The 25,227-nt window shown below is 41.9% G+C and overlaps 1 protein-coding gene across 1 annotated transcript in view; it reads right to left on the bottom strand.

The window, feature by feature from the left end:
- Positions 1-9,365, bottom strand: part of LOC121538890 (potassium channel subfamily K member 2-like) — an 11,488-nt gene extending 2,123 nt beyond the window's left edge. The window contains exons 1-6 of the mRNA XM_041847062.2: positions 9,253-9,365; positions 8,706-8,796; positions 6,260-6,377; positions 3,781-3,941; positions 2,481-2,667; positions 565-704 (exon numbers count right to left, since the gene is read on the bottom strand). Coding sequence (XP_041702996.1) covers positions 565-704; positions 2,481-2,667; positions 3,781-3,941; positions 6,260-6,377; positions 8,706-8,796; positions 9,253-9,350 — 795 coding nt within the window. The 5' untranslated portion in view covers positions 9,351-9,365. The remainder of the gene's footprint in view (positions 1-564; positions 705-2,480; positions 2,668-3,780; positions 3,942-6,259; positions 6,378-8,705; positions 8,797-9,252) is intronic.
- Between the last annotated feature and the right edge of the window lie 15,862 nt (positions 9,366-25,227).

Here is a 25,227-nt window from a genome sequence, read left to right as displayed (position 1 = left end):
TCTCACAGTAATGTCTATCAGAGGATATAGGTAGTTGATTTGATTAGGAACGATGATGAGTGCAACTGCGACTTCAAAATCAGAGTCAGCCCTTTCCCCAATAGGAAATTTCCTCTTGGTTTAATGGTCAAGACGTTGGTTTCTCCCATCGGGCTGAGACCCGGGTTCAGATCCTGTGTGTGTGTGTGTGTGTGTGTGTGTGTGTGTGTGTGTGTGTGTGTGTGTGTGTGTGTGTGTGTGTGTGTGTGTGTGTGTGTGTGTGTGTGTGTGTGTGTGTGTGTGTGTGTGTGTGTTAGCTTTTCCCAGTCACTGTGCTTCTGCATCTGCATTGCTTGCTCTTTGGGGTTTTAGGCTGGGTAACCGTAAAGCAATTTGTGACAGCTGCAGAAGTAAAAAGGACTTTATAAAATACATTTGATTGATGTGTTTGTGTGTGTGTGTGTGTGTGTGTGTGTGTGTGTGTGTGTGTGTGTGTGTGTGTGTGTGTGTGTGTGTGTGTGTGTGTGTGTGTGTGTGTGTGTGTGTGTGTGTGCGTGCGAGTGAGTGAGAGAGAGAGATACATACCTCCTCTTTGGTCTTCTTAGAGATGACTCTGAGCCAGTCTCCTATCATGCTGAGAACAGCAGCGAAGTACGCCAGCCCCACCAGGATCCAGAACCACACCACAGGCTTGTAGTAGTCCAGATACTCAATCTCTGAACCACCTGGAGAGGACACACACACGCATGCACACACACGCACACAACCCCTTACTTTCTCTCTTTATCTCTCCGCCTGACCAGGTCCTTGTTCTAGTTCTGACCCTGCAGTAGATTCTATCTACAGTGGCTTGCCAAAGGATTCACCCCCCTTGGCATTTTTCTTATTTTGTTGCCTTACAACCTGGAATTAAAATTGATTTTTGGGGGGGTTTGTATCATTTGATTTACACAACATGCCTACCACTTTTTTGTGTGAAACAAACAAGAAATTAGACAAGAAAACAGAAAACTTGAGCGTGCATAACTATTCACCCCCCCCAAAGTCAATACTTTGTAGAGCCACCTTTTGCAGCAATTACAGCTGCAAGTCTCTTGGGGTATGTCTCTATAAGCTTGGCACATCTAGCCACTGGGATTTCTGCACATTCTTCAAGGCAGAACTGCTCCAGCTCCTTCAAGTTGGATGGGTTAAGCTGGTGTACAGCAATCTTTAAGTCATACCACAGATTCTCAAATGGATTGAGGTCTGGGCTTTTACTAGGCCAGTCCAAGACATTTAAATGTTTCCCCTTAAACCACTCGAGTGTTGCTTTAGCAGTATGCTTAGGGTCATTGTCCTGCTCGGGGTGATGAGAGGTGTTGGGTTTGCGCCAGACATAGTGTTTTCCTTGATGGCCAAAAAGCTCCCACATGGCTTTTGGCGAACACCAAACGTGTTTGCTTATTTTTTCCTTTAAGCAATGGCTTTTTTCTGGCCACTCTTCCGTAAAGTCCAGCTCTGTGGAGTGTACGGCTTAAAGTGGTCCTATGGACAGATACTCCAATCTCTGCTGTGGAGCTTTGCAGCTCCTTCAGGGTTATCTTTGGTCTCTTTGTTGCCTCTGATTAATGCCCTCCTTGCCTGGTCCGTGAGTTTTGGTGGGAGGCCCTCTCTTGGCAGGTTTGTTGTGGTGCCATATTCTTTCCATTTTTTAATAATGGATTTAATGGTGCTCCGTGGGATGTTCAAAGTTTCAGATATTTTTTTATAACCCAACCCTGATCTGTACTTCTCCACAACTTTGTCCCTGACCTGTTTGGAGAGCTCCTTGGTCTTCATGGTTCCGCTTGCTTGGTGTTGCCCCTTGCTTGGTGGTGCTCCTTGCTTAGTGGTGTTGCAGACTCTGGGGCCTTTCAGAACAGGTGTATATATACTGAGATCATGTGACACTTAGATTGCACACAGGTGGATTTTATTTACATAATTATGTGACTTCTGAAGGTAATTGGTTGCACCAGATCTTATTTAGGGGCTTCATATGCACGCACCACTTTTCCGTTATTTATTTTTTAGAATTTTTTGAAACAAGTTATTTTTTTCATTTCACTTCACCAATTTGGACTATTTTGTGTATGTCCATTACATGAAATCCAAATAAAAATCCATTTCAATTACAGGTTGTAATACAACAAAATAGGAAAAACGCCAAGGGGGATGAATACTTTTGCAAGGCACTGTATGTGTGACAGAGACAGGAAACCTTTCTCACTGATAGCTGCGGTTAAATAATTCCTTCTATACTGTCTCTCCCTTCTTACTGTAGCTCACTTCATGTGTGCTGACTGTTGCAACCTTTAACTGGTCTCTAGAAGAGATTTTTATCTTAATGAAACAAACCTGTATAAATAAAGATTTTGTAAAAAAAAGTGTGTGTGCGTGCGTGCGTACGTGTACTGAAGCATACACATTTCAAGTTAGTCATTCAATACAGGCCAAATCCTATCTTCGTGATCATTTACCTGCGACAAAGTCCCCGAAACCAATGGTTGTCAATGTGATAACGACAAAGTAGAGGGACTCCAGAGCGCTCCAGACCTCAATGTGTTTAAAGATGGCCGCCGGCAGCGCCACGAAGAGCAGACAGCCAAACAGGATGAAGAGAACAGTGGAGATGACACGGATCTTAGTCTGACTAACATCCCACTGCTACAGCGGGAGGGATAGAGAGATCTTTATTAATCTACAGTATTTCACCCTTATTTCACCAGGTAAATTGCAAGGTGATTATAGTTTTGTGTTTATTTGAAATTCTGTTTAGTTTCAGTTAGTTTTCAGATCCACTTGACTAGTTTTTCTTTATTTGAAGTTTTATACAAATATTTCCATTGAGTTTTTTATATTATTTAGTTTCAGTTTTAGTTTTAGTGTTAGGGACAGAAAGAAACCTATACGGGGGAGGCTAGGAGACATTTATGTGTTGTACTGTGGGGCACTAATGCATAAGGTGATGGGTCTGGTCATAGGTTAGGTTTAAAGGTATACTCAGCGAGATGATGTAGATGCATGAAGTAAACAGTAGTATTGGGTCAATTTCCGCAACAACCAGGAGCGTTGAAACTTCTCCGCTGTAGCAGCGTGAAGCGCACCTTTGCACATGCGCAAAACTCTATGTGACTGTATGCTCGTGACAACGTCATCTCACTGAGTCTACCTTTAAATTATAAAGTAAATCTCAATATGCCTTGCCAGATTCCGAAGCTTGAAAACCCCATTAGAAAGAAACCTGGAAAACTCCATTGAAAATCCCATTCGATTTTTGCGCGCTAAAAACTAAAACTGAACATAATTCATGATGTTTTTTTATTTTAGTTAGTTTTGGAGTCAAAGATAATAGTTTCAGTATAGTTTATGTTTACTATAATAACCTTGGTAGGTTGACTGAGACCACATTTCTTATATACAGCAACGACTTGGGGAAGAGTTGCCAGGTTAGCCAACTGGAATCTAGGGATGATTAGGAGGTGGCCATGATGACCTGTATGAGTGGCAGATTGGACCATAGGAAGTGAATAGCTACAGTATTCTCAATGCACCAGACCTCTTTTCCAATTATTCCTGGCAATACCCTAGTGTGTTATTAACTGTAATGAATAGTCATTTCACAACCTTAATCTGGGTTAGACTGATAGACAGGCCTCTACTCTTCTGGGATAGAGAAGTAATTAAGAGCGGCCTCACACATGTAAGAATGCACACACAAACACGTGGATGCATGCACACACGTGCCCACACACACACATCTCCTCTACTTGGACTCACCACGAACATCTTCTCGACCCTGGCGGTGGCCTTCCCAAAGATGGTTCCCAGTTGGTCTCCTACTCCAGCCAGTAGGAAGCCAAACAGAGGGATCCCCAGCAGGGCATAGATGATACAGAAGATACGCCCACCCTCCGTATGGGGGGAGATGTTCCCAAAACCTGGAGGGACAGAAGAAAAAAGGCCTCTTATAAAAGGCTCTGCAAACTACTGTATATGGGACTCCCCTGCCTAAATAAAGGTGAAATAAATATATGTTCTATTTCATTGTTGTTCTACAAATACTTTGGTTGTTTTCCTCAACTGTAATTCAGAAATCTTGTCTGTAAATATATTTACACAGTGCAAGGGTGAAATTGGACGAACAGTAGACAGGGGTCCGGGTGGTCCTCCCCCAGAATTTTTTGGGACATTTTAAAATGTATTTTAAGGGGTATTTTGAAAACACATTATAAGTGGAAGGATAAGTGGAAGGCCCCCCAAAACAACTAACTCCTGCATTTCAACACATTTTGCTATGGGGCAGAGAGAAACATTTGTAATTTTATAATGCTATTCTACTAGTCTGAGAGAACATTTTGCCATTTTAAAGCTAATTTCCTGCAATTCTACACATTTCACCATGATGCTGAGAGAAAATGTTGCAGTTTTAAAGTAACTGTCCAGGGAAAAAATCACTTTTAAAAGTTCATATTCTGTTAACTCATACCCAAATAATATTGTTGACTCGTATTTGTGGCCAAAGCATAAATTGCAAAAATCTTAAAAACCCCACCTCAAACTTGTATCTCAAACAGACCGTTTCATAAATGCTTGCTATTTCCTCATAGAGGATGATGTCATCCTCCTGAAGAGGATGAGCTGGCCAATCAGCAGTCTACTCAATTAATATTTTTAATGACCGGTATACACCCAAACCATTCGGTTGTTGGGGTACACCTATTTCACTCATATTGTAATTAATTATAGGTCATTTACATTTTAGTAATTTAGCAGACGCTCTTATCCAGAGCGACTTACAGTTAGTGAGTGCACACATTTTCATACTGGCCCCCCGTGGGAAACAAACCCACAACCCTGGCGTTGCAAGCGCCATGCTCTACCAACTGAGCTACAGGGGACCCTTACAGGTCGACTTTAGACAAAAACGCTAAAATAACGTCTTTAAACTGTACAACTGATCAATGCACCATCATACCAGGTCATTTAATGCTTAAAAACTAAAATAAATGGATGAATAAGATATTTGGCTACAGAAGTTCAATTTCTTACCGATCTCTACAGCTTCCATCCAAAAACAAATCCTGTGAAATGAAGTCGACGCATACTGGAGGAGTTACTGGCCAGCTCCATTTGTTGCATGCTCTCTTCCTCTCTCCTTTTCTCCCCCACCCTCCTCCCTCTTCCTCTACCTCTCTCTCTACCTCTCTCTCTCTCTCACTCCACTGGGTCCAGTGCATCCTGTGTCTCTCGCTCCGTTTAAAGGAGGGAAACAAGAATATATCAAAGTATTTCATGGAGGAGAGGAGAATTGCTCTGCACTCTAAATACTCCACTCTGCTTCCACACCTTCTGTTTGTTCTGAAGTCTCAAGAAACCTTTTCTCCATAGACAATTCTATTCAAAACAGGCTGTTTCACAGACGCACGTGAGTATAAGCGAACACACATACTCATTCATACACATTACGTCATTTAGCAGACGCTCTTATCCAGAGCGACTTACAGTTAGTGCATACATTATTCTTTTAAATTTTCATACCCCATGGGAATCGAACCCACAACCCTGGCGTTGCAAACGCCATGCTCGACCAACTGAGCTACCTCCCTGCCGGCCATTCCCTCCCCTACCCTGGACGACGCTGGGCCAATTGTGCGCCGCCCCATTGGTCTCCCGGTTGCGGCCGGCTACAGCAGAGCCTGGATTCGAACCAGGATCTCTAGTGGCACAGCTAGCACTGCGATGCAGTGCCTTAGACCACTGCGCCACTCGGGAGACACACCACATGCACATACATACAATTCCAATTACGGAGCCTTCTGAGGGTCACAATTAAGACAGAGGGATACTGGTGGGGGCGGGATTGGGGCTTAGGGTGGGTCACCAACCAATTAGTCCTTTAACCACCTCTCCCTCCCTCTACCCCTCCATCCCTCCACCCCAAGTTAGAGGCCCCATCTAACCCCCTTCCCCCTACAGTCCTTTAGAAGTTTTGCCTCTTGGTAGGCCATCATTGTAAATAAGAATTTGTTCTTAATTGACTTGCCTAATTAAATAAAGGTTAAATAAAAATTAATTAAATATGTTTAATTAAAGCCCAGGTCCTTGGAGAGAGAAGGGGGAACAGATAGAATAGTGAGAATATAACCATAAAGATTGATTAACAGCGTAATGGCGACTGCACTGAGAGGGTAAATTAGATTTTGTACACATCATGCTACATACACACACAAACGCAGCACACACACACACACCTTACCGATGGTAGTGATGACGGTCCCCGCGAAGAAGAAGGAGGAGCTTAGGTCCCAGAGGCTGCTGTGATTGGTCAGAGTCCCTGCTGGGTTCACCCCTGAACGGATCGCTGACACCACTTGCTGTGGATGAAACACACACATAAGCCATGTCCGAATACCTGTACTTCTACATAGTAGGTTGATTGGGTGTGAAAATGTAACGTTTTTTAGTATGTGACATTTCGAACATTGAGTATGGCCGGATGTCATACTCATTTCGGCTTTTCATCCAGTAGAATTTGCTGCATGGCAGTGTTTCCGCTGCACTCATATTGCTGTGGTGCTGCGCCTGCAAAATCATTGCCGCCACGCGAAGAAAAAAAAATGGAACATGAAAAATATATTTTTCCGAGAAATTAATAGAAAAATCGAACAACCCCTTAGTAGAATCGTTTATCTATTTACCTAGTAGGCTTGTGTTCTATGCTAGATAAATATTCCTCTCGTGGCGCATTCATGTTATAAGTGTCATAGGGAGGGAAACATGCATTCTGACAAGCACTCAATGCACAACAATTCTTGCAATCGCGAAAACAGCCGTTTTAATTGCTTTTGTTAAAAAGAGGGGAATCACAGCTTTCCATTCCTACTTTATTTATTTCTCAACTCCTAAATATGCCCGAACTGCAGCATTTTAAACCCGTTTTTTTTCTCCCAGAACCATGGTTAAGCACTTTATGGCTCCGCAATTCGCAGTGAGTGCATAGGGGAGAGTGGGGCAAATGTAACAGCGGTCAATTGTAGGGTGACTTGGGGTACAACGCCTCTCTACCTCAAAATCATTTATTTGGAATGACTTAAAAAATTGTGATGAGACAGATAATATTTTTTTGTTGAGCAAGAGTAGTGAAAACCAGTGAAAGTGTTGGAGGAAAAATTGTTACATGAAGGGGTTTCTGTGAGAAGTACAGGCAGGGGGCTTTTTACCCCAGGTGGCGAGTTACCCCCAAGTTACCCTAACTGGTAGGCCTACATTATATTCAGTGTTTATGCAAGGTTTTTGGGACACAAAATTAATCAATATGATAATAACTAGTTAAGAGATCACATTTTAGATCTGGCTAATGATTAGCCCAATAGGGTCAATGCAGATAGGCAACCCCATGCTTCAGCCTATTTATTTGCACTTTGCTGCATCAGTTGGGCTAAAGGTGATAATGTTTATTGCTAATAGCATACCTGATAATATGGACCACGCATAGGCTATATGTGACTCGTTTCAGGAAACTAGGCGTATGTCGCACGTCACTACTTCACAGGAGAGGCATTTGAACGTAACCTTTTTTTTTTATCAAAATTTGTTTTTTGGCAGAAATGCCTTCTGGAACATGTGAACTTTCATGTGCCTTAATAACAACTTGTATGCCATCTGTAAATACGAATAAAATGGTTAAATTACGAGCCTAGTTGGTTTAGCCATGGAAAAAGACAGTAACCTTCCCGCTAGCCATGATTGGCTGAGATAATGAGTGGGCTGGACATGCCGAGAGATGAGTTCGGATTGGTCTGCCATGTAGCACGCTTCTGTCTATAATATGAGCTGGTCAGTATGTATAGGTAATCCTTTCTAACACCGCTTTTTTGAAAGAAATCACGTAGTAGAACTGCATAAGTGTTGCTCTCCGCTTTCTGGAGGACCGAGTTTTGAAATCAGTGGAATTAGAGTATGATAGCTAAGGAGATGGAGAAAAGTCTGGCGTTTGATTTCAAATATGCAGACAGAGTCGAAAAGAGAACACACAGAAGGCTCCGGATTTCATCTTCAAACTAAGGCTAGCTAGCTAACGTTACGTGTATGATCTGTGTAGTAATATTATTTGTATCTCAGAGCCATTTGCATTACTGTGTGTGTGTGTTCTGACGTTTCACTGGCTTTATAGACGGGTTGGTTGTTTAGCAACAAAACCGATGCGTACGCAACTATGGGGCAAAACAGACAGGGTTGGGTTAGATTGTTGACAACATGTAAACTATATTTCATCTCCAATGTTTATTGATAAGATAAATACATTTGTACAATGAGCACTTGCTGTCTCTCAAACACATTGTTACAGTTGTTGGTTAGCTAGCTAATTTTAGCCATATTAGCATTGACATGAAATCCCCAGCGCTGGTGTTCGCGCCAGAAAACATTCCTCATCATGATCTCAGCATGAGATATGAACTACTGGGGATTTCATGTCAATGCTAATATGGCTAAAATTAGCTAGCTAACCAACAACTGTAAAATGATACATTCCCAATGAGTCACTCTGGCAATAAACATGATCATACACACACCCTAACACAAGTCTGCACAAAAGTGCAGAAGGTGTACAGAGAAAGCGATGAAAGAGAATGCTCTGCTTTGAAGAGAAAAGGGAATCCTTCCAAGTGCACATGCGCACACACACACAGTAACAATGGTACCTTGACCAGTTCCTCCAGCTGGCTGTGGTTGACACAGGTGTGTGTGGAGAGGAACTCTAGTTTCTGATTCAAGATGGCCAGGCGCTGAGCACTAGAAAGAAAGAGAGCGAGAGAGATCGAGAGAGAGATCGAGAGAGTGATGGGAGAGAGATGGAGATGGTGAGCAGGGAGAGGGAGTAGATGGGGGAGAAAGCGGTAGAGAGATGGAGGTAGAGCGAGACAGAGACAGAGAGATGGATATCTAGGAGAGACCAGGGTTGGTTATCTCACAGGTTAGTTGTCAAAGTGCTTATTACTCCCAATCTAGAGGGTGTACTGAGAGGGTGCCATGTACCCGCGTTGGGGCTGGTTGTCACAAGTGGACAGAATGTGTTTTAATTGCTTATAACTCCATGTTGGAATAAGATATGAGGATAAAAAGGGTCCCTATTTCAACCCAAAACTTTGGTCTTTCTATTCATGTTGAAAAGAGTCTTGCAAGATATACTGGTGCTGAGAAATACACACAAGAGTAAAAAGTGTGACAACCAACCCTGGTCTCCCCTACCTCTCGTGGGGTTGTTCCAGGGCCCTGAACACGGCAGCTCCCACCACCAGGTAGAGAACCACCAGGAGGAAAATGGCCGACACCGTCTTCCACTTCATCACCGTGGCGATGGCCTGACACTCCTCTCTAGGGCTCAGCGTGATTGACTTGGCGGAGAAGGAGAGGCAGGGCTTGCTGTTGTGAGTGGCAGATTTTGGGTCCAGTAGGTCAGGTGCTGCCACTGTTTGGGGGTGTGGGGTGGTGGGAGGTCAGGGAGAAGAGATGATTAGTTGATTGGTTAATTGAGAGTGTATTTTTAAAAGTATGTTCTTTCATTTAAAAGTATGTTATTTCATTTAAAAGTATGTTCTTTCATTTCCTGTTAAAAACTCAGATAGTTCATACTTTAAAGGAAGTCTCATTGATATCACATCATCATACACATGCCTTAAGGGAGAGCACAAATTGGGCAGAGCCATGTGGCTGGTGAGTGATTTTTGTGTGTGCGTTTTCCTTATGTTATGCTTCTGTGCTGTGTACAGTAGATCTGACACATGATCTTCAGCAGAATGAAAACACATTTGCTGGTAATGTTAGAAATGTATCAATAAATAATGTTGTGTGAGACATGGTCGGCGAGCAGCAGGGCTCTTAAACTGCTGTGGCAACGTAAATCGCACACACACACTATTCTGCTGCTTTCACCCATTTACTGGGAGTTTGTGTCTGTGTGTGGGAGTGCGTGCGTGCGTGCGTGCGTGCATCCACGTGGGCTTAGGAAAAGGGCTGTTTTAAAACAAATCAGGCTAGAGGAGAGTGTGTGTGAGAGTATTCACAAAGAAGCAGCAGTTGAACGTTGATTATTATGAGAATCTGTTTCTATTGATTTATGCCTGTGCTCCATATTGTACTGGCTCATGGTTTTGGGGGCATCATCATCAAACAGAGTCACACTGACTTCTACGTTCTAACAATAGCAGGCTGCTGTAGTGGACTGTGTGTGTGTGTGGTTTGGCCCGGTCCTCAGCGGCCCTGGTTTGTGAAGGGGAAAAAAGTTGTGCAATAGTTCCTCTCTTTCTCTCTCTCTCTCCTCTCTCTTCTTACCAAACCCTTAATTCTGTGAGCTAACTTGTAACACATAAAGAAGTACAGTCACATTTAACATGGTAAATGTTTAATAAGAATTATATAAAAAATTATATTTTTGAATGAAAAAGGGTTTTATTGCGAAGCAATGAGCGTGAGAAACTAGTAATAATTGGTCATGGTTATATTGGGCTCAATTTTCAAAGACAATTTAGGTAGGATTATAAACGGTCATTGCCATCTGGGATACTTGGGACATCCCTACCCTAAAACCTAACCTTAACCCCTACCCTTACCCCAAACCTTAACCATAACCATAACCATTGCCTTACCTAACCCTAACCTTAACCCTTACCTTAATAATTTTACATTTAAACTTCAATGGGTAGGGACATCCCAAGGATTCCGCATAGCACGGACCTATTATAAACTTTGAAACAACTGGTTTCTAGTAGACTACAGAATTAGAGAAGGGCTTTCTCTGAACCTCAGGCAGTATGCTCAAGCAAGCCTGTTTCTCTCCCCAGTCAGTGGCAGCCTGCCTGTCTCACAGACTCTGAACATCAGCAGCAACCTATCCTCCTTAATTATGTTTAGAAACCAAATGTGAAGGCCAAAATTGTGTGGGGAAAGCACTCATCATGTTTATGCAACCTAATATTCACCATAAGAATACTTCCAAGACCACCTTTATATTTAATTTACAAAATAAATTGGATGTTCACCCATGATGAAAGGGGGTCATGACTGAAAAAGTTTGGGATGGGCATGATTCAGCCTATTTCTTTACAGTCACTATGCTGAATCACTTGGGCTATAGGTGATAATGCTCATTGCTAAACAACACACCAGCCTGATAATATGGACCAATATGTTGTTAGGCTCATTTCTGGAGGGGAAAATTATATTTCAATGGTCACAATCATTTTATTTTCATACATTTTGGAGTAGAAAAGTTACCAGGGCCGCCGCGTTCAGTAAACGTCACTCATTGCAAGCCACACCCACCAAACAGAGAAAACTTCGGCTATCTCAAAGTTTGTTCAAGAACGTTGAATAACTTTTTGTGGAAAAGTGTAATTCAGTTCAAGCCATTATGCAACGTAGCAAGCGTTCAATCGAACTGAATGTACCCCAGAACTGAATTTCTCACAGTTGTTCTACAAACAAATTGCCAAACTTGATTACTTTCTGAACTGTTAAAGTTAGACCAACAGTTTAAAGTAATTGGTATTTCAGTTGTGGTTGGGATACATTGACCAATTATCAGGAATGTTTGGGATGAATTTTCCCTTCAAAATTCCAGAAAACAATTTGAGAGCTATTTTGTCAACAACAAAAAGATCTCACAGGGTACATCCCTGTCCCCCCTAGAGGGAACCCATTGACCTTGACCCCCCCCATATGCAACACAAAGTTATGCCCTTGACTGGACATATCCAGGCGATTGAATCTCAACCACATAGAGCAAATGTTATTGTTTAAATAATATTGTAAATGTGCAGAAGAAGCGAGTTAATACATGTTTGCACAGATTGAGGGATGGGGATAGGCTATGCTCGCAAACAGTGAGCTCCACCTGTCCTTAGGGATACACACGGGATAGCGCGGTGCTGCTAAAGTAAAATTTAGTTTTCAGAAAGATAAAGCACAACTAATAAATTTGAGCGTTTTTTAGGTATGTATAAAAATTGTAGACCAACGGTCTAAATACACTAGGGAACTCACATCCCACCACACAACTCCAATAACAGAACCCAACAAAACTCAAAAAGTGCAAAAATGATTTGCTGAACTTTACAAACAAAACAAAACATCACTAATAGTATTATCTACGGAACAGCAAGTTTGTGCAGTGACTACTTTTCACTAAACTATGGTCTAACTTTGTCTCACCACAGAGAAACAGCTGCCGGTTCTGTCGTCCGGGGGGGAATCTGCATCATCAGAATGAACAATAACAGGCTACAATCGTTCAGCACTTTCATACAATAGCCTATACAGTCTACACCGGGCAGTTGCCGGTCCTCTCTCTATAAGAGATTGGATCATCACCCAGTCTTTATCCTCTCACACAAGCACGCCCTCGTAATTTACACGCGCGCACCTACACACACACCGGTCTGGTAAACGTTAAAGACCTGAACGCGAGCCACTTACTTCTTCTCTAGCCGATGCCCTCTGCTATCCGCTCCTCACCAGAAGTTCTCTCCGTGATTAGTTTAATGTTATCTCTCCTTTTACCGTTTTCTCTAATTCCCTTGTTTTGCCTCAGTCGTTGCTCACGGGCAGATGCGCGCAGGCGGACGTTTCCCCATGGCACCAGAGCCGAGCCCTCTCTCTTTCTCCGTTTGACCGGCCGTTTCACTTTCGGGACAGAGTAAACAGAGAAGACCCACCGGGCACACACTGGTTGAATCAACGTTGTTTCCACGTCATTTCAATGAAATTACTTTTAACCAACGTGGAATTGACGTCTGTGCTCAGTGGGGAGGGAGGAGAGGAGGCGACAGGGGGAAAGGAGGAGAGATGGGGACAGGTAGGAGAGGAGAGGGGAGGAAAGGGAGAGGCATGGGGCTCTCTGGGTTGATGGTGGGGGCAAATTGCTTCCAGCAAATTCAGAAAAGTGCTGTTGGACACCAGCATCATTGTACTACTGCACTGTTAAAATAAAGTGCTTTGTAACACCAAAACTACCAACGTAAAGGAGACGAACCCTTAACTTTGCTTGAGTATTGAAACACATCATCCTGAGATGTTTTTAAACCTGACACAGTGTGTTGTAACACCACTTAATCAAGTGTTGTGCAACACCTTGCCAGGGACTGTGAGTACTACCAGAAGAGGTTGAATACATTATTTTGGTGTTGCAAGTTCTGTTTAGTACAGAATTCGATGCCTTTGCTTTTGGTGTTGTTTCCTCTCTGTAAAGCTTCTCAACACTATAATGGTGTTTTAAATCCTGTCTAGTGCATAATTAGATCACTTCTTCTGGAGGATTTTAATTAATTTATGAATCTGATCATTGGCAGGAATTGTTGAGCAGAGTGCTCAAACCACCAACAATAACTGGAGGTGTTACAGCAAGCATTGAGGATACTGTATTTGTCTCTTTCTGGTAAAAGTTGGAAATGTGGGAATGGGTATTCTCATCATTGAGCATTATTTTGTCTGATGGTTTTGATATCCGTTCATCATGATCCATTAGGCCTACACGTCATGGCACAACAAGCTGCTTAATACTAATATTGAAAGTATACTTTTCTTTCTTCAAACATGCATACAACATTGTGTAAAATAATCATGAAGTCTAAAAATGTTGAATTACCCACAATCCTCTAAAAACAGAGCCACGTGACAAGATAGGAAGTGCAAGGAAATTAAAACCAGACTTCTAATTAGTTAATTCACTCTATTTTCTCTATCTTTGGTTGTCCTCTTATAATAAAATATATTTAGGCCTACATTTTGAGATTTAAGTTGGATTTATTCCCCCATGAACGGCAAAATCAAATTAACAAATCATTGAAACGACTTGCAGAAATGTTTTCATGTTGGTTGTTTTTTAGAGTCAATTTCAATTCACCCAATATTTTTTTTTGCTGTGTGGTTGTGTGTAGAATTCCAATGTAATGTACCATCTTACTGCCCCAGAAGTCGGGGGTCCAATTCCTGCTTCCGCCAGTCCCATTTTCACTCCTTCCCTGTCTCCTTCCTGTTTCTAATCTGCCTAAATAAAGCAATGCAAAAATGAAGGTGAAATTCCACAAAAAATATTCTCCATAGGCCCTTATCCTCAATCAATAATTAGGCTATTAACCATTAGCATTTCTTAACCATTTGATTGTATGAGAGACACAGTGTGATTTTTTTGTTTATTTTGTGTGTTTTGATGCAGCCTTTTACATGCGCTGAAAACCATAAAAAGTGTTTTCACAACACTCTTAAAAACACCAATATTCAGATTGAAGAACGTCTTTGGGTGTTTCAGAGTACTTCTATTCTGTTTTAAAACACTTTCCGTGTATTATAACACTTACAGTGCATTAGGAAAACATTCAGACCCCTTGACTTTATCCACATTTTGTTACATTACAGACTTATTCTAAAATGGATAAAATAAAATAAATCTCATCAATCTACATATAATACCCCATAATTTTAGTACATTATAAAAATGCAAAAAACTGAAATATCACATTTACATAAGTATTCAGACCCTATACTCAGTACTTTGTTGAAGCACCTTTGGCACCAATTAAAGCCTCAAGTCTTATTGGGTATGACGCTACAACCTTGGCACACATTTAATTGGTGAGTTTCTCCCATTCATCTCTGCAGATCCTCTCAAGCTCTGTCAAGTTGAATGAGGAGTGTCGCTGCACAGCTATTTTCTGGTCTCTCCAGAAATTTTCGATCGGGTTCAAGTCCGGGCTCTGGTTGGGCCACTCAAGGACATTCAGAGACTTGTCCCGAAGCCACTCCTTCGTTGTCTTGGCTATGTGCTTAGGGTCGATGTCCTGTTGGAAGGTGAACCTTCGCCCCAGTCTGAGGTCCTGAGCTCTCTGGAGCAGGTTTTTATCAAGGATCTCTCTGTACTTTGCTACGTTAATCTTTCCCTCGATGCTGACTAGTCTCCCAGTCCCTGCCACTGAAAAAATCCCCACAGCATGATGCTGCCACCACCATGCTTCACCGTAGGGAATGTGCCAGGTTTCCTCCAGACTTGATGCTTGGCGTTCAGGCCAAAGAGATCAATCTTGGTTTCATCAGACCAGAGAATCTTGTTTCTCATGGTCTGAGAGTCTTTAGGTGACTTTGGCAAACTCCAAGCGGTCTGTCATGTGCCTTTTACTGAGGAGTGGCTTCCGTCTGGCCACTCGACCATAAAGGCCTGATTGGTGGAGTGCTGCAGAGATGGTTGTCCTTCTGGAAGGTTCTCCCATCTCCACAGAGGAACTCTGGAGCTCTGTCATAGTGACCATCGGGTTCTTGGTCACCTCCCTGACCAAGGCCATTCTCCCCCAATTGCTCAGTTTGGCCGGGTGGCCAGCTCTAGGAAGAGTCTTGGTGGTTCCACATTTCTTCAATTTAAGAGTGATGGAGGCCACTGTGTTCTTGGGGACCTTCAATGCTGCAGACATTTTTTGGTACCCTTCCCCAGATCTCTGCCTCGACACAATCCTGTCTCGGAGCTCTACGGACAATTCCTTTGACCTCATGGCTTGGTTTTTGCTCTGACATGCACTGTCAACTGTGGGACCTTATATAGACAGGTGTGTGCCTTTCCATATCATGTCCAATCAATTGATTTTACCACAGGTGGACTCCAATCAAGTTGTAGCAAGATCTCAAGGATGATCAATGGAAACAGGATGCACCTGAGCTCAATTTCAAGTCTCATAGCAAAGGGTCTGAATACTTATGTAAATAAGGTATTTCTAAAAACCTTTCTAAAAACCTGTTTTGTCATTATGGGGTACTGTGTGTAGATTGATGAGGGAAAAAAGTAATTTCATCCATTTTAGAATAAGGCTGTAACGTAACAAAATGTGGAAAAAGTCAAGGGGTCTGAATACTTTCTGAATGCACTGCTACATGGTTGTTACTGAGGCTCGCTAGCAATAGTGGATAATATTTCATTACAAGTTGTGCATTAATTAGCCTATTTGAATCATTAAGGAACACAGACAAAACTTGGCAGTTTAAACCTAGAACTTGGCATACTTCACAACTGGACCGTTGTCATCACAGTTCCATAATCAGTGAAGATTGAGGTAGATTTTTATGACTAATGTTCAACTACACTTTTCTCCCCTTCCAATATTTCATGGATTGAACTACTGAATATGGCAACTTTCAGGATGAATCAAACCTCTGTATTTTTGATTCACCAATATTTAGTGCATAAAGGCTTTCCAAACTTGTTTTCTTTTTTATGAAGTAGGTAGATTCATAAATACTTTCCTAACCCTAAATAATCTATACAATCAGAGTATTTTTGAATCTACTAAACAGAGACAAATGCATATTTGGATGGCTTTCTTCATTGATCCCTAATACTTAGAAACCATTCTTTCAATATATTCTAGTGAGTCTGTTGAGAAAAGTCTAATTAAAGGTAGGCTACACCGTATTTAAAGGGATGGCTTTAGATAATTGTACTGAAAACCCTATTGAATGAAAACTCCATGAGAAAATCTGTTGGCCAACAAGTGGGATGGTTTTCGGCAGCTTAAATCATACATTTCCAAAGTCTGAATCGACTCCATAGAGATGTACATTTTATTTTGCAAGAGAGACCTGGCCAAAAAGCAGCACACAAAGTTGTACACATTTAAATATAAAACACAAAGCACTACAGTTGAAAAACATCAGATTACACATTGTGGTTCAACTAGGGGTCAAAAATATTTACAGCCCTCTAAATCATTTTCCACCATAGATTTGACCCTAGCTGTTATGTTACCTGTTCTGATGGACGTTTAACTAAAGTCTCTCTTGGCTGTGGATGATGCCACTTCAGGGTCAAACTTCTGCATGTGCTAAGTACGGTTCCACCTCAGAGTCAGGTGGAAAACCACCCTGACCTCGTCGGTGTCGCAACCCTGACATTTCCACGATGACCCGAAAACCTTAATTAGGGAATGGGTCGAAGCAGCTCCTAACAACTGTCCGTGTCATTGTTAGCTCAGTAGGCTCCCATCCCATCCATAAGTCACCCATAAGTCATCAATAAATCCAACAATGACTATTATTACTGCTGGACTATAAATAGACCTAGTGGTTTTCGGAGGGTCAGAGATAGGGTAAGGGTTAATCCCTGTGACCCTATGTTACAGTGGGGAAAAAAAGTATTTAGTCAGCCACCAATTGTGCAAGTTCTCCCACTTAAAAAGATGAGAGAGGCCTGTAATTTTCATCATAGGTACACGTCAACTATGACAGACAAATTGAGGAAAAAAAATCCTGAAAATCACATTGTAGGATTTTTAATTAATTTATTTGCGAATTATTGGGGAAAATAAGTATTTGGTCACCTACAAACAAGCAAGATTTCTGGCTCTCACAGACCTGTAACTTCTTCTTTAAGAGGCTCCTCTGTCCTCCACTCGTTACCTGTATTAATGGCACCTGTTTGAACTTGTAATCAGTATAAAAGACACCTGTCCACAACCTCAAACAGTCACACTCCAAACTCCACTATGGCCAAGACCAAAGAGCTGTCAAAGGACACCAGAAACAAAATTGTAGACCTGCACCAGGCTGGGAAGACTGAATCTGCAATAGGTAAGCAGCTTGGTTTGAAGAAATCAACTGTGGGAGCAATTATTAGGAAATGGAAGACATACAAGACCACTGATAATCTCCCTCGATCTGGGGCTCCACGCAAGATCTCACCCCGTGGGGTCAAAATGATCACAAGAACGGTGAGCAAAAATCCCAGAACCACACGGGGGGACCTAGTGAATGACCTGCAAAGAGCTGGGACCAAAGTAACAAAGCCTACCATCAGTAACACACTACGCCGCCAGGGACTCAAATCCTGCAGTGAAAGACGTGTCCCCCTGCTTAAGCCAGTACATGTCCAGGCCCGTCTGAAGTTTGCTAGAGTGCATTTGGATGATCCAGAAGAGGATTGGGAGAATGTCATATGGTCAGATGAAACCAAAATATAACTTTTTGGTAAAAACTCAACTCGTCGTGTTTGGAGGACAAAGAATGCTGAGTTGCATCCAAAGTACACCATACCTACTGTGAAGCATGGGGGTGGAAACATCATGCTTTGGGGCTGTTTTTTCTGCAAAGGGATCAGGACGACTGATCCGTGTAAAGGAAAGAATGAATGGGGCCATGTATCGTGAGATTTTGAGTGAAAACCTCCTTCCATCAGCAAGGGCATTGAAGATGAAACGTGGCTGGGTCTTTCAGCATGACAATGATCCCAAACACACCGCCCGGGCAACGAAGGAGTGGCTTCGTAAGAAGCATTATAAGGTCCTGGAGTGGCCTAGCCAGTCTCCAGATCTCAACCCCATAGAATATATTTGGAGGGAGTTGAAAGTCCGTGTTGCCCAGCGACAGCCCCAAATCATCACTGCTCTACAGGAGATCTGCATGGAGGAATGGGCCAAAATACTAGCAACAGTGTGTGAAAACCTTGTGAAGACTTAAAGAAAACGTTTGACCTGTGTCATTGCCAACAAAGGGTATATAACAAAGTATTGAGAAACTTTTGTTATTGACCAAATACTTATTTTCCACCATAATTTACAAATAAATTCATTAAAAATCCTACAATGTGATTTTCTGGATTTTTTTTTTTCATTTTGTCTGTCATAGTTGACGTGTACCTATGATGAAAATTTCAGGCCTCTCTCATCTTTTTAAGTGGGAGAACTTGCACAATTGGTGGCTGACTAAATACTTTTTTTCCCCACTGTATATAACTAATGGGGGGGTGGGGTGCTCGGTGTGTATGTGTGTGCGTGTGTGTTCTGCTTCTGTGGGACATGCACGTGAATGCACTTACGCTATGCCTTGGACAAACACAGCCGTTTTGTTGCATGACTGGAACGTCAGTTAGAGCAGGCCATGCTGGATGATGGGAACAACCAGCACAACATAGTTAGAGATGCATGTGTGTCGTTCCACGAAAAGAGTGCCTTTTGTGTCCCTTTGATATTTTAAGTAGAAATTGTGCATTAATATAAAAACATGTTATTTTAAATGAAGGGCCCTTTAATATAGACCACATTCTAAAGCTCTTAAGAATTTTTGTAATCTGTTTGCTTTATACCAGCTGATTAATGAGCCCACCAGGGTCTGTCCTTCTACACAAACCATCATTGACCTTGTGTTGGTGTCGGATAGATCAGGGATATCAAACAGTGGGGTTGTAAACTATGGGCTCAGTGATCATTCCATCATTTTCTGTAGTAGGAAGGTTCAGAAAACAGTTTTTAATTGTAATAACTTAATAGAAAATAGATATATGAAGAATTATAGTGCAGATATTTTTGTTAATTGTTTGAGCAAATTGGACTGGTCTGCTGTACTGAAATGCAATGAGATGGAAAATGCCTGGAGCCATTTTAAATCACTGTTTTTAGATGCTGTAGATAAGCAGGCTCCAGATTTTTTTGTTGTTGTTGAATTAAGCAAATAACATATCCATGATTAACGATAACATTTTAAAGGCAATTAAGCGTAGAAATGAACGCTTTCTTGAGTTCAGGAAATCCAGGGCAGATGATATGTTTATAGACTATAAGAAATTAAGAGACGAGGCTAACAGGATGAGAGAAGGCCAAGAAAGATTATTTTAATGACAAAATAGTTGAAAATAGGAAAAATCTGAGTAAATTATGGAAGTGTCTGAAGCTGTTAGGTTACAGTAACAGATTAAAGACCAAAGCTCGAAATCTTAGCTTGGACATTGGAGGAATGTTTACATCAGACAAGACCATGGTTGCAGACAGTCTGAATAGCTATTTTACAACTATAGCCAATACATTAGTTAGCAAGTTACCTTGTCAATCAGGTTGCTATGGGGAGAGTCATGTCCAGCAGTTTTACTCACAGCAGGGGATTCAAGTAGATGCTTTTTCATTTGAAAAGGTGTCTGAGTCAACTGTGCTAAAGAAGCTGAAAGAACTTGTCCATTCCAAAGCAACTGGCCTTGACAACATTCCTGCTAGAATTCTAAGGGATGCTGCAGTAATTATCACCCCCTGTGTAACTCACATTGTAAACCTGTCTATTGAACTAGGGTGTTTTCCCAGTGAACTAAAACTTGCAAGGGTCATTCCTTTATATAAAAAAGGGAATAAGTTAGATCATGGAAACGATCGGCCATCTCAATCCTGTGTGTTTTATCAAAGGACATGGGAAAATATTATGTTCAAGCAGATTGACAGTTATATTTCCTTACATAACCTATTCTATGAGCTCCAATCTGGCTTTAGGAAATCCCATTCCACCGACACTTGCCTACTATATCTAACTGACCACATCAGGAAGGAAGTAGACGGAGGGACATATTGTGGTATGGTTATGTTAGATCTCCAAAAGGCGTTCGATACAGTGGATCATGAGGTTCTGTTAATCAAACTAAGAGCCATGGGCTTTAACAACTTAGCAGTAAAATGGGTTAGCTCTTGCCTGCAAGGAAGAAAACAGATGGTGGATGTGGATGGGACCCTGTCTAAACCCAACATCTTGAACAGCGGGGTACCCCAAGGGAGTGTGCTGGGTCCACTTTTCTTTCTATTGTATATAAATGATCTGAAATCTGCCTATACATGTGACTTTTTCCTATATGCAAATGATTCTGCACTGTTGGTTCCCACAAACCCAAAAATGTGGTTGAGAAAGCCCTCAGTGCTGAACTTCTGAATGTCAGTAAATGGCTATATGACAATAAGCTGTCACTTCACCTTGGAAAAACAGAGTCCATCTTGTACGGGTCCAAAGTGAAACTGAGGAATTTCCCTGATTTTAAGGTGGTAGTAGGTGGCATAGTAGTCGCAGCAAAATACTCTGTTAAGTATCTTGGATGTGTGCTAGATAACCATCTGACAGGGGAGAGCATGGCACAAAATGTTGTCTCCAAAGTGAACCATAAAATTAGGTTTCTGGCAAGAACCTCCAAATATATTGTTCAGTGCCACTTTGACTGTGCATGCTCTTTCTGGTACAATAGTGCCCCCAAGATTATAATAAATACATTGCAGACATCTCAGAACAAATTAGTCAAGATTATTCTTAAAATTCCAGCACTTATGCATCTTGACTATTCCCACTTTGAAAGCCTTAGATGGCTCAAAGTGGAGGAGAGAGTGACTCAGATTAAATGGACTCTTGTACATAAGATTGTCCACAGTAAGGTCCCCAGGTACCTATGTAACTACTTCAACTTAGTAAGGGATAACCATAACTATTCCACTAGAAGGAGTGAAACTGATGTTGTTCCTTTTAGATTTAAAAGTGGTATGGGGAAATAAACTTTTTTTTATACTCAGCTGCCATTCTTTGGAATAGTCTTCAGAAGAATTTGAAACTTAAAACCTCCATAGGTAGTTTCAAGTTCTCATTGAAAAAAATTGCTAAATAGTATGTCTCAAAAGTGAGTCGTAAGATTATAGTACGTGGCTGAGAAGGAAATGCCCGGGATAGCATATGGTCTGCCTTTTGGTGCCTGTTGTTTATCATATTGTGATTGTCTTGTATATATTAGGGATTGATTGTTTTATATATTAAGGGTTAGTGAGACAAGGGAGATGTACAGTACCTGTCCATAGTTGTTTATTAGGAAAGGGAATTGTACTAATTATCTCATGTTATGAAACAAACAACAATTTTGTCTGTCATTGTCTGTTGCCATTACAGTTGCCGCCTAACCATGTTGCATTCCCCGTTCCCCCTTCCCTCTTCAAAAGGACCACAATGGAAATAAGCTGTTAAGCTTTATTGTGTTATCCTTGATGGTTTTCTTAAATTGTATGTGGCGGCGTCACCGGCTGGAGCGCCCTTATGTATGTATTTTACAAATTGTCAAATAAATTCAATCAACGCCTGAAATTACATACCCTACATACACTTCATGGCCAGAAGTATGTGGACACCCCTTCAAAAGAATGGATTCAGCTATTTCAGCTACACCCATTGCTGACAGGTGTATAAAATCGAGCACACAGCCATGCAATCTCCATAGACACCTGCATTACTAGCTGTTTGGGGTTTTAGGCTGGGTTTCTGTACAGCACTTCGAGATATTAGCTGATGTAAGAAGGGCTATATAAAATAAAATTGATTGATTGATTGATTGATTGGCAGATGAATGGCCTGTACTGAAGAGCTCAGTGACTTTCAACGTGGCACCGTCATAGATTGCCACTTTTCCAACAAGTCAGTTGGTAAAATTTCTGCCCTGCTAATGCTGCCCCGTTCAGCTGTAAATGCTGTTATTGTGAAGTGGAAATGGGTTTCCATGGCAGCTGCACACAAACCTAAGATCACCATACGCAATGCAAAGCATCGGTGTGTGGTGTAAAGCTCGCCGCCATTGAACTCTGGAGCAGTGGAAACGCGTTCTCTGGATTGATGAATCACGCTTCACCATCTGGCAGTCCGACGGACGAATCTGGGTTTGGCGTATACCAGGAGAACGCTACCTGTCTGAATGCATAGTGCCAACTGTAAAGTTTGGTGGAGGAGGAATACAAGTCTGGGCTGTTTTTCATGGTTCGGGCTATGCCCCTTAGTTCCAGTGAAGGGAAATCTTAACGCTACAGCATACAATGACATTCTAGACGATTCTGTGCTTCCAACTTTGTGGCAACAGTTTGGTGAAGGCCCTTTCCTGTTTCAGCATGACAATGCCCCCGTGCACAAAGCGAGGTACATACAGAAATGGTTTGTCGATTGTGTGGAAGAACTTGACTGGCCTGCACAGAGCCCTGACCTGAGGAAAATGTTTTATTTAATCCATTTTAGAATAAGGCTGTAACGTATCAAAATGTGGAAAAAGTCAAGGGGTCTGAATACTTTCCGAATGCACTGTATATCATTTTTTTTAAAGGTGGCCATGTTTATGTTGATCATGTTGTGATATGGAAGTTGGTTGTGCGCAAATTTGTTTAACAAAAATATGGAATATATTTGTGGTCTTAAGGGGGAAGGTGTTACAGGCTTTAGTTTTTCCATTTATATTTCGAGGTTGGACGTTAGCGCGTTAGCACGTTGGGCGCACCGATTGGTGTCACCTCGTTAGTCAGAAGGTGTTACACCTGTGCTGGCTTGTCATCTCGTTAGTCAGAAGGTGTTACACCTGTGCTGGCACAGGTGATATTTAAGAGCGGCTGGCCCAGTGCTCCAGTTGGCTTGAGAGATATGGAGGGTTCAAGCCTTTAGTTGGCGCTCCCTATTTTGATTTCTAGACAAACAATCCTTTATCTGATCTTCCCTGTTTTCATTTTTGCTCCACTTTTTGGTTCGCTTCCTGTTTTTAAATTTGGTGTGGGTTTGATTGCTGTGTTAATTTAATATAAAAACCTGTTAAGACCTCTGTCACTATCTATGTCACTATCTAGAATCCAATGCTTGAGAGTAAACAGGTCCAGCTACCAGAGATTGAAGCTCTTCCTGATAGCCCATCCCTTGGATCTGAGTAGAGACCTTCTCATCTTAGCAGTGCTGGAATGGTATACACACAGTGTGGTGTCAGACTTGGCAACTCACAGTAGCTGTCCTTCATAAAATGCATTACGTGGCTACAGTATGTACAGTCGTGGTCAAAGGTTTTGAGAATGACACAAATACTAATTTTCACAAAGTCTGCTGCTTCAGTTTTGATGATGGTGATCAGATGAATTGCAATTAATTGCAAAGTCCCTCTTTGCCATGAATATGAACTTAATCCCCCAAAAACATTTCCACTGCATTTCAGCCCTGCCACAAAATGACCAGCTGCCATCATGTCAGTGATTCTCTCGTTAACACAGGTGAGAGTGTTGACGAGGGCAAGGCTGGAGATCACTCTGTCATGCTGATTGAGTTAGAATAACAGACTGGAAGCTTTAAAAGGAGGGTGGTGCTTGAAATCATTGTTCTTCCTCTGTTAACCATGGTTACCTGCAAGGAAACACGTGCTGTCATCATTACTTTGCACAAAAAGTTATTCACAGGCAAGGATATTGCTGCTAGTAAGATTGCACCTAAATCAACCATTTATCGGATCATCAAAAACTTCAAGGAGAGAGGTTCAATTGTTGTGAAGAAGGCATCAGGGCGCCCAAGAAAGTCCAGCAAGTGCCAGGACCGTCTCCTAAAGTTGATTCAACTGCGGGATCACCACCAGTGCAGAGCTTGCTCAGGAATGGCAGCAGACAGGTGTGAGTGCATCTGCACGCACAGTGAGGCGAAGACTTTTGGAGGATGGCCTGGTGTCAAGAAGTGCAGCAAAGAAGCCACTTCTCTCCAGGAAAAACATCAGGGACAGACTGATATTCTGCAAAGGGTACAGGGATTGGACTGCTAAGGACTGGGGTAAAGTCATTTTCTATGATGAATCCCCTTTCCGATTGTTTGGGGCATCCGGAAAACACCTTGTCCGGAGAAGACAAGGTGTGCGCTACCATCAGTCCTGTGTCATGCCAACAGTAAAGCATCCTGAGACCATTCATGTGTGGGGTTGCTTCTCAGCCAAGGGAGTGGGTTCACTCACAATTTTACCTAAGAACACAGCCATGAATAAAGAATGGTACCAACACATCCTCAGAGAGCAACTTTTCCCAACCATCCAAGAACAGTTTGGTGACGACCAATGCCTTTTCCAGCATGATGGAGCACCTTGCCATAAGGCAAAAGTGATAACTAAGTGGCTCGGGGAACAAAACATTGACATTTTGGGTCCATGGCCAGGAAACTCCCCAGACCTTAATCCCATTGAGAACTTGTGGTCGATCCTCAAGAGGCGGGTGGACAAACAAAAACCCACAAATTCTGACAAACTCCAAGCATTGATTATGCAAGAATTGGCTGCCATCAGTCAGGATGTGGCCCAGAAGTCAATTGACAGCATGCCAGGGTGGATTGCAGAGGTCTTGAAAAAGAAGGGTCAACACTGCAAATATTGACTCTTTGCATAAACTTAATGTAATTGTCAATAAAAAGCCTTTGACACTTATGGAATGCTTGTAATTATACTTCAGTATACCATAGTAACATCTGACAAAAATATATCATAACACTGAAGCAGCGAACTTTGTGAAGACCAATACTTGTGTCATTCTCAAAACTTTTGACCACGACTGTGGCTTGCGAAAGTATTCACACCCCCTTGGCATCTTTCCTATTTTGTTGCCTTACAACCTGGAATTTAAATGGATTTTTTGGGGGGTTGTATCG

The sequence above is a fragment of the Coregonus clupeaformis genome, chromosome 25, assembly GCF_020615455.1.
Source record: "Coregonus clupeaformis isolate EN_2021a chromosome 25, ASM2061545v1, whole genome shotgun sequence".
NCBI lineage: Eukaryota > Metazoa > Chordata > Actinopteri > Salmoniformes > Salmonidae > Coregonus > Coregonus clupeaformis.
The sequence above is the reverse complement of the archived record's forward strand: the minus strand, read 5'-3'. Positions and strand labels throughout refer to the sequence as shown.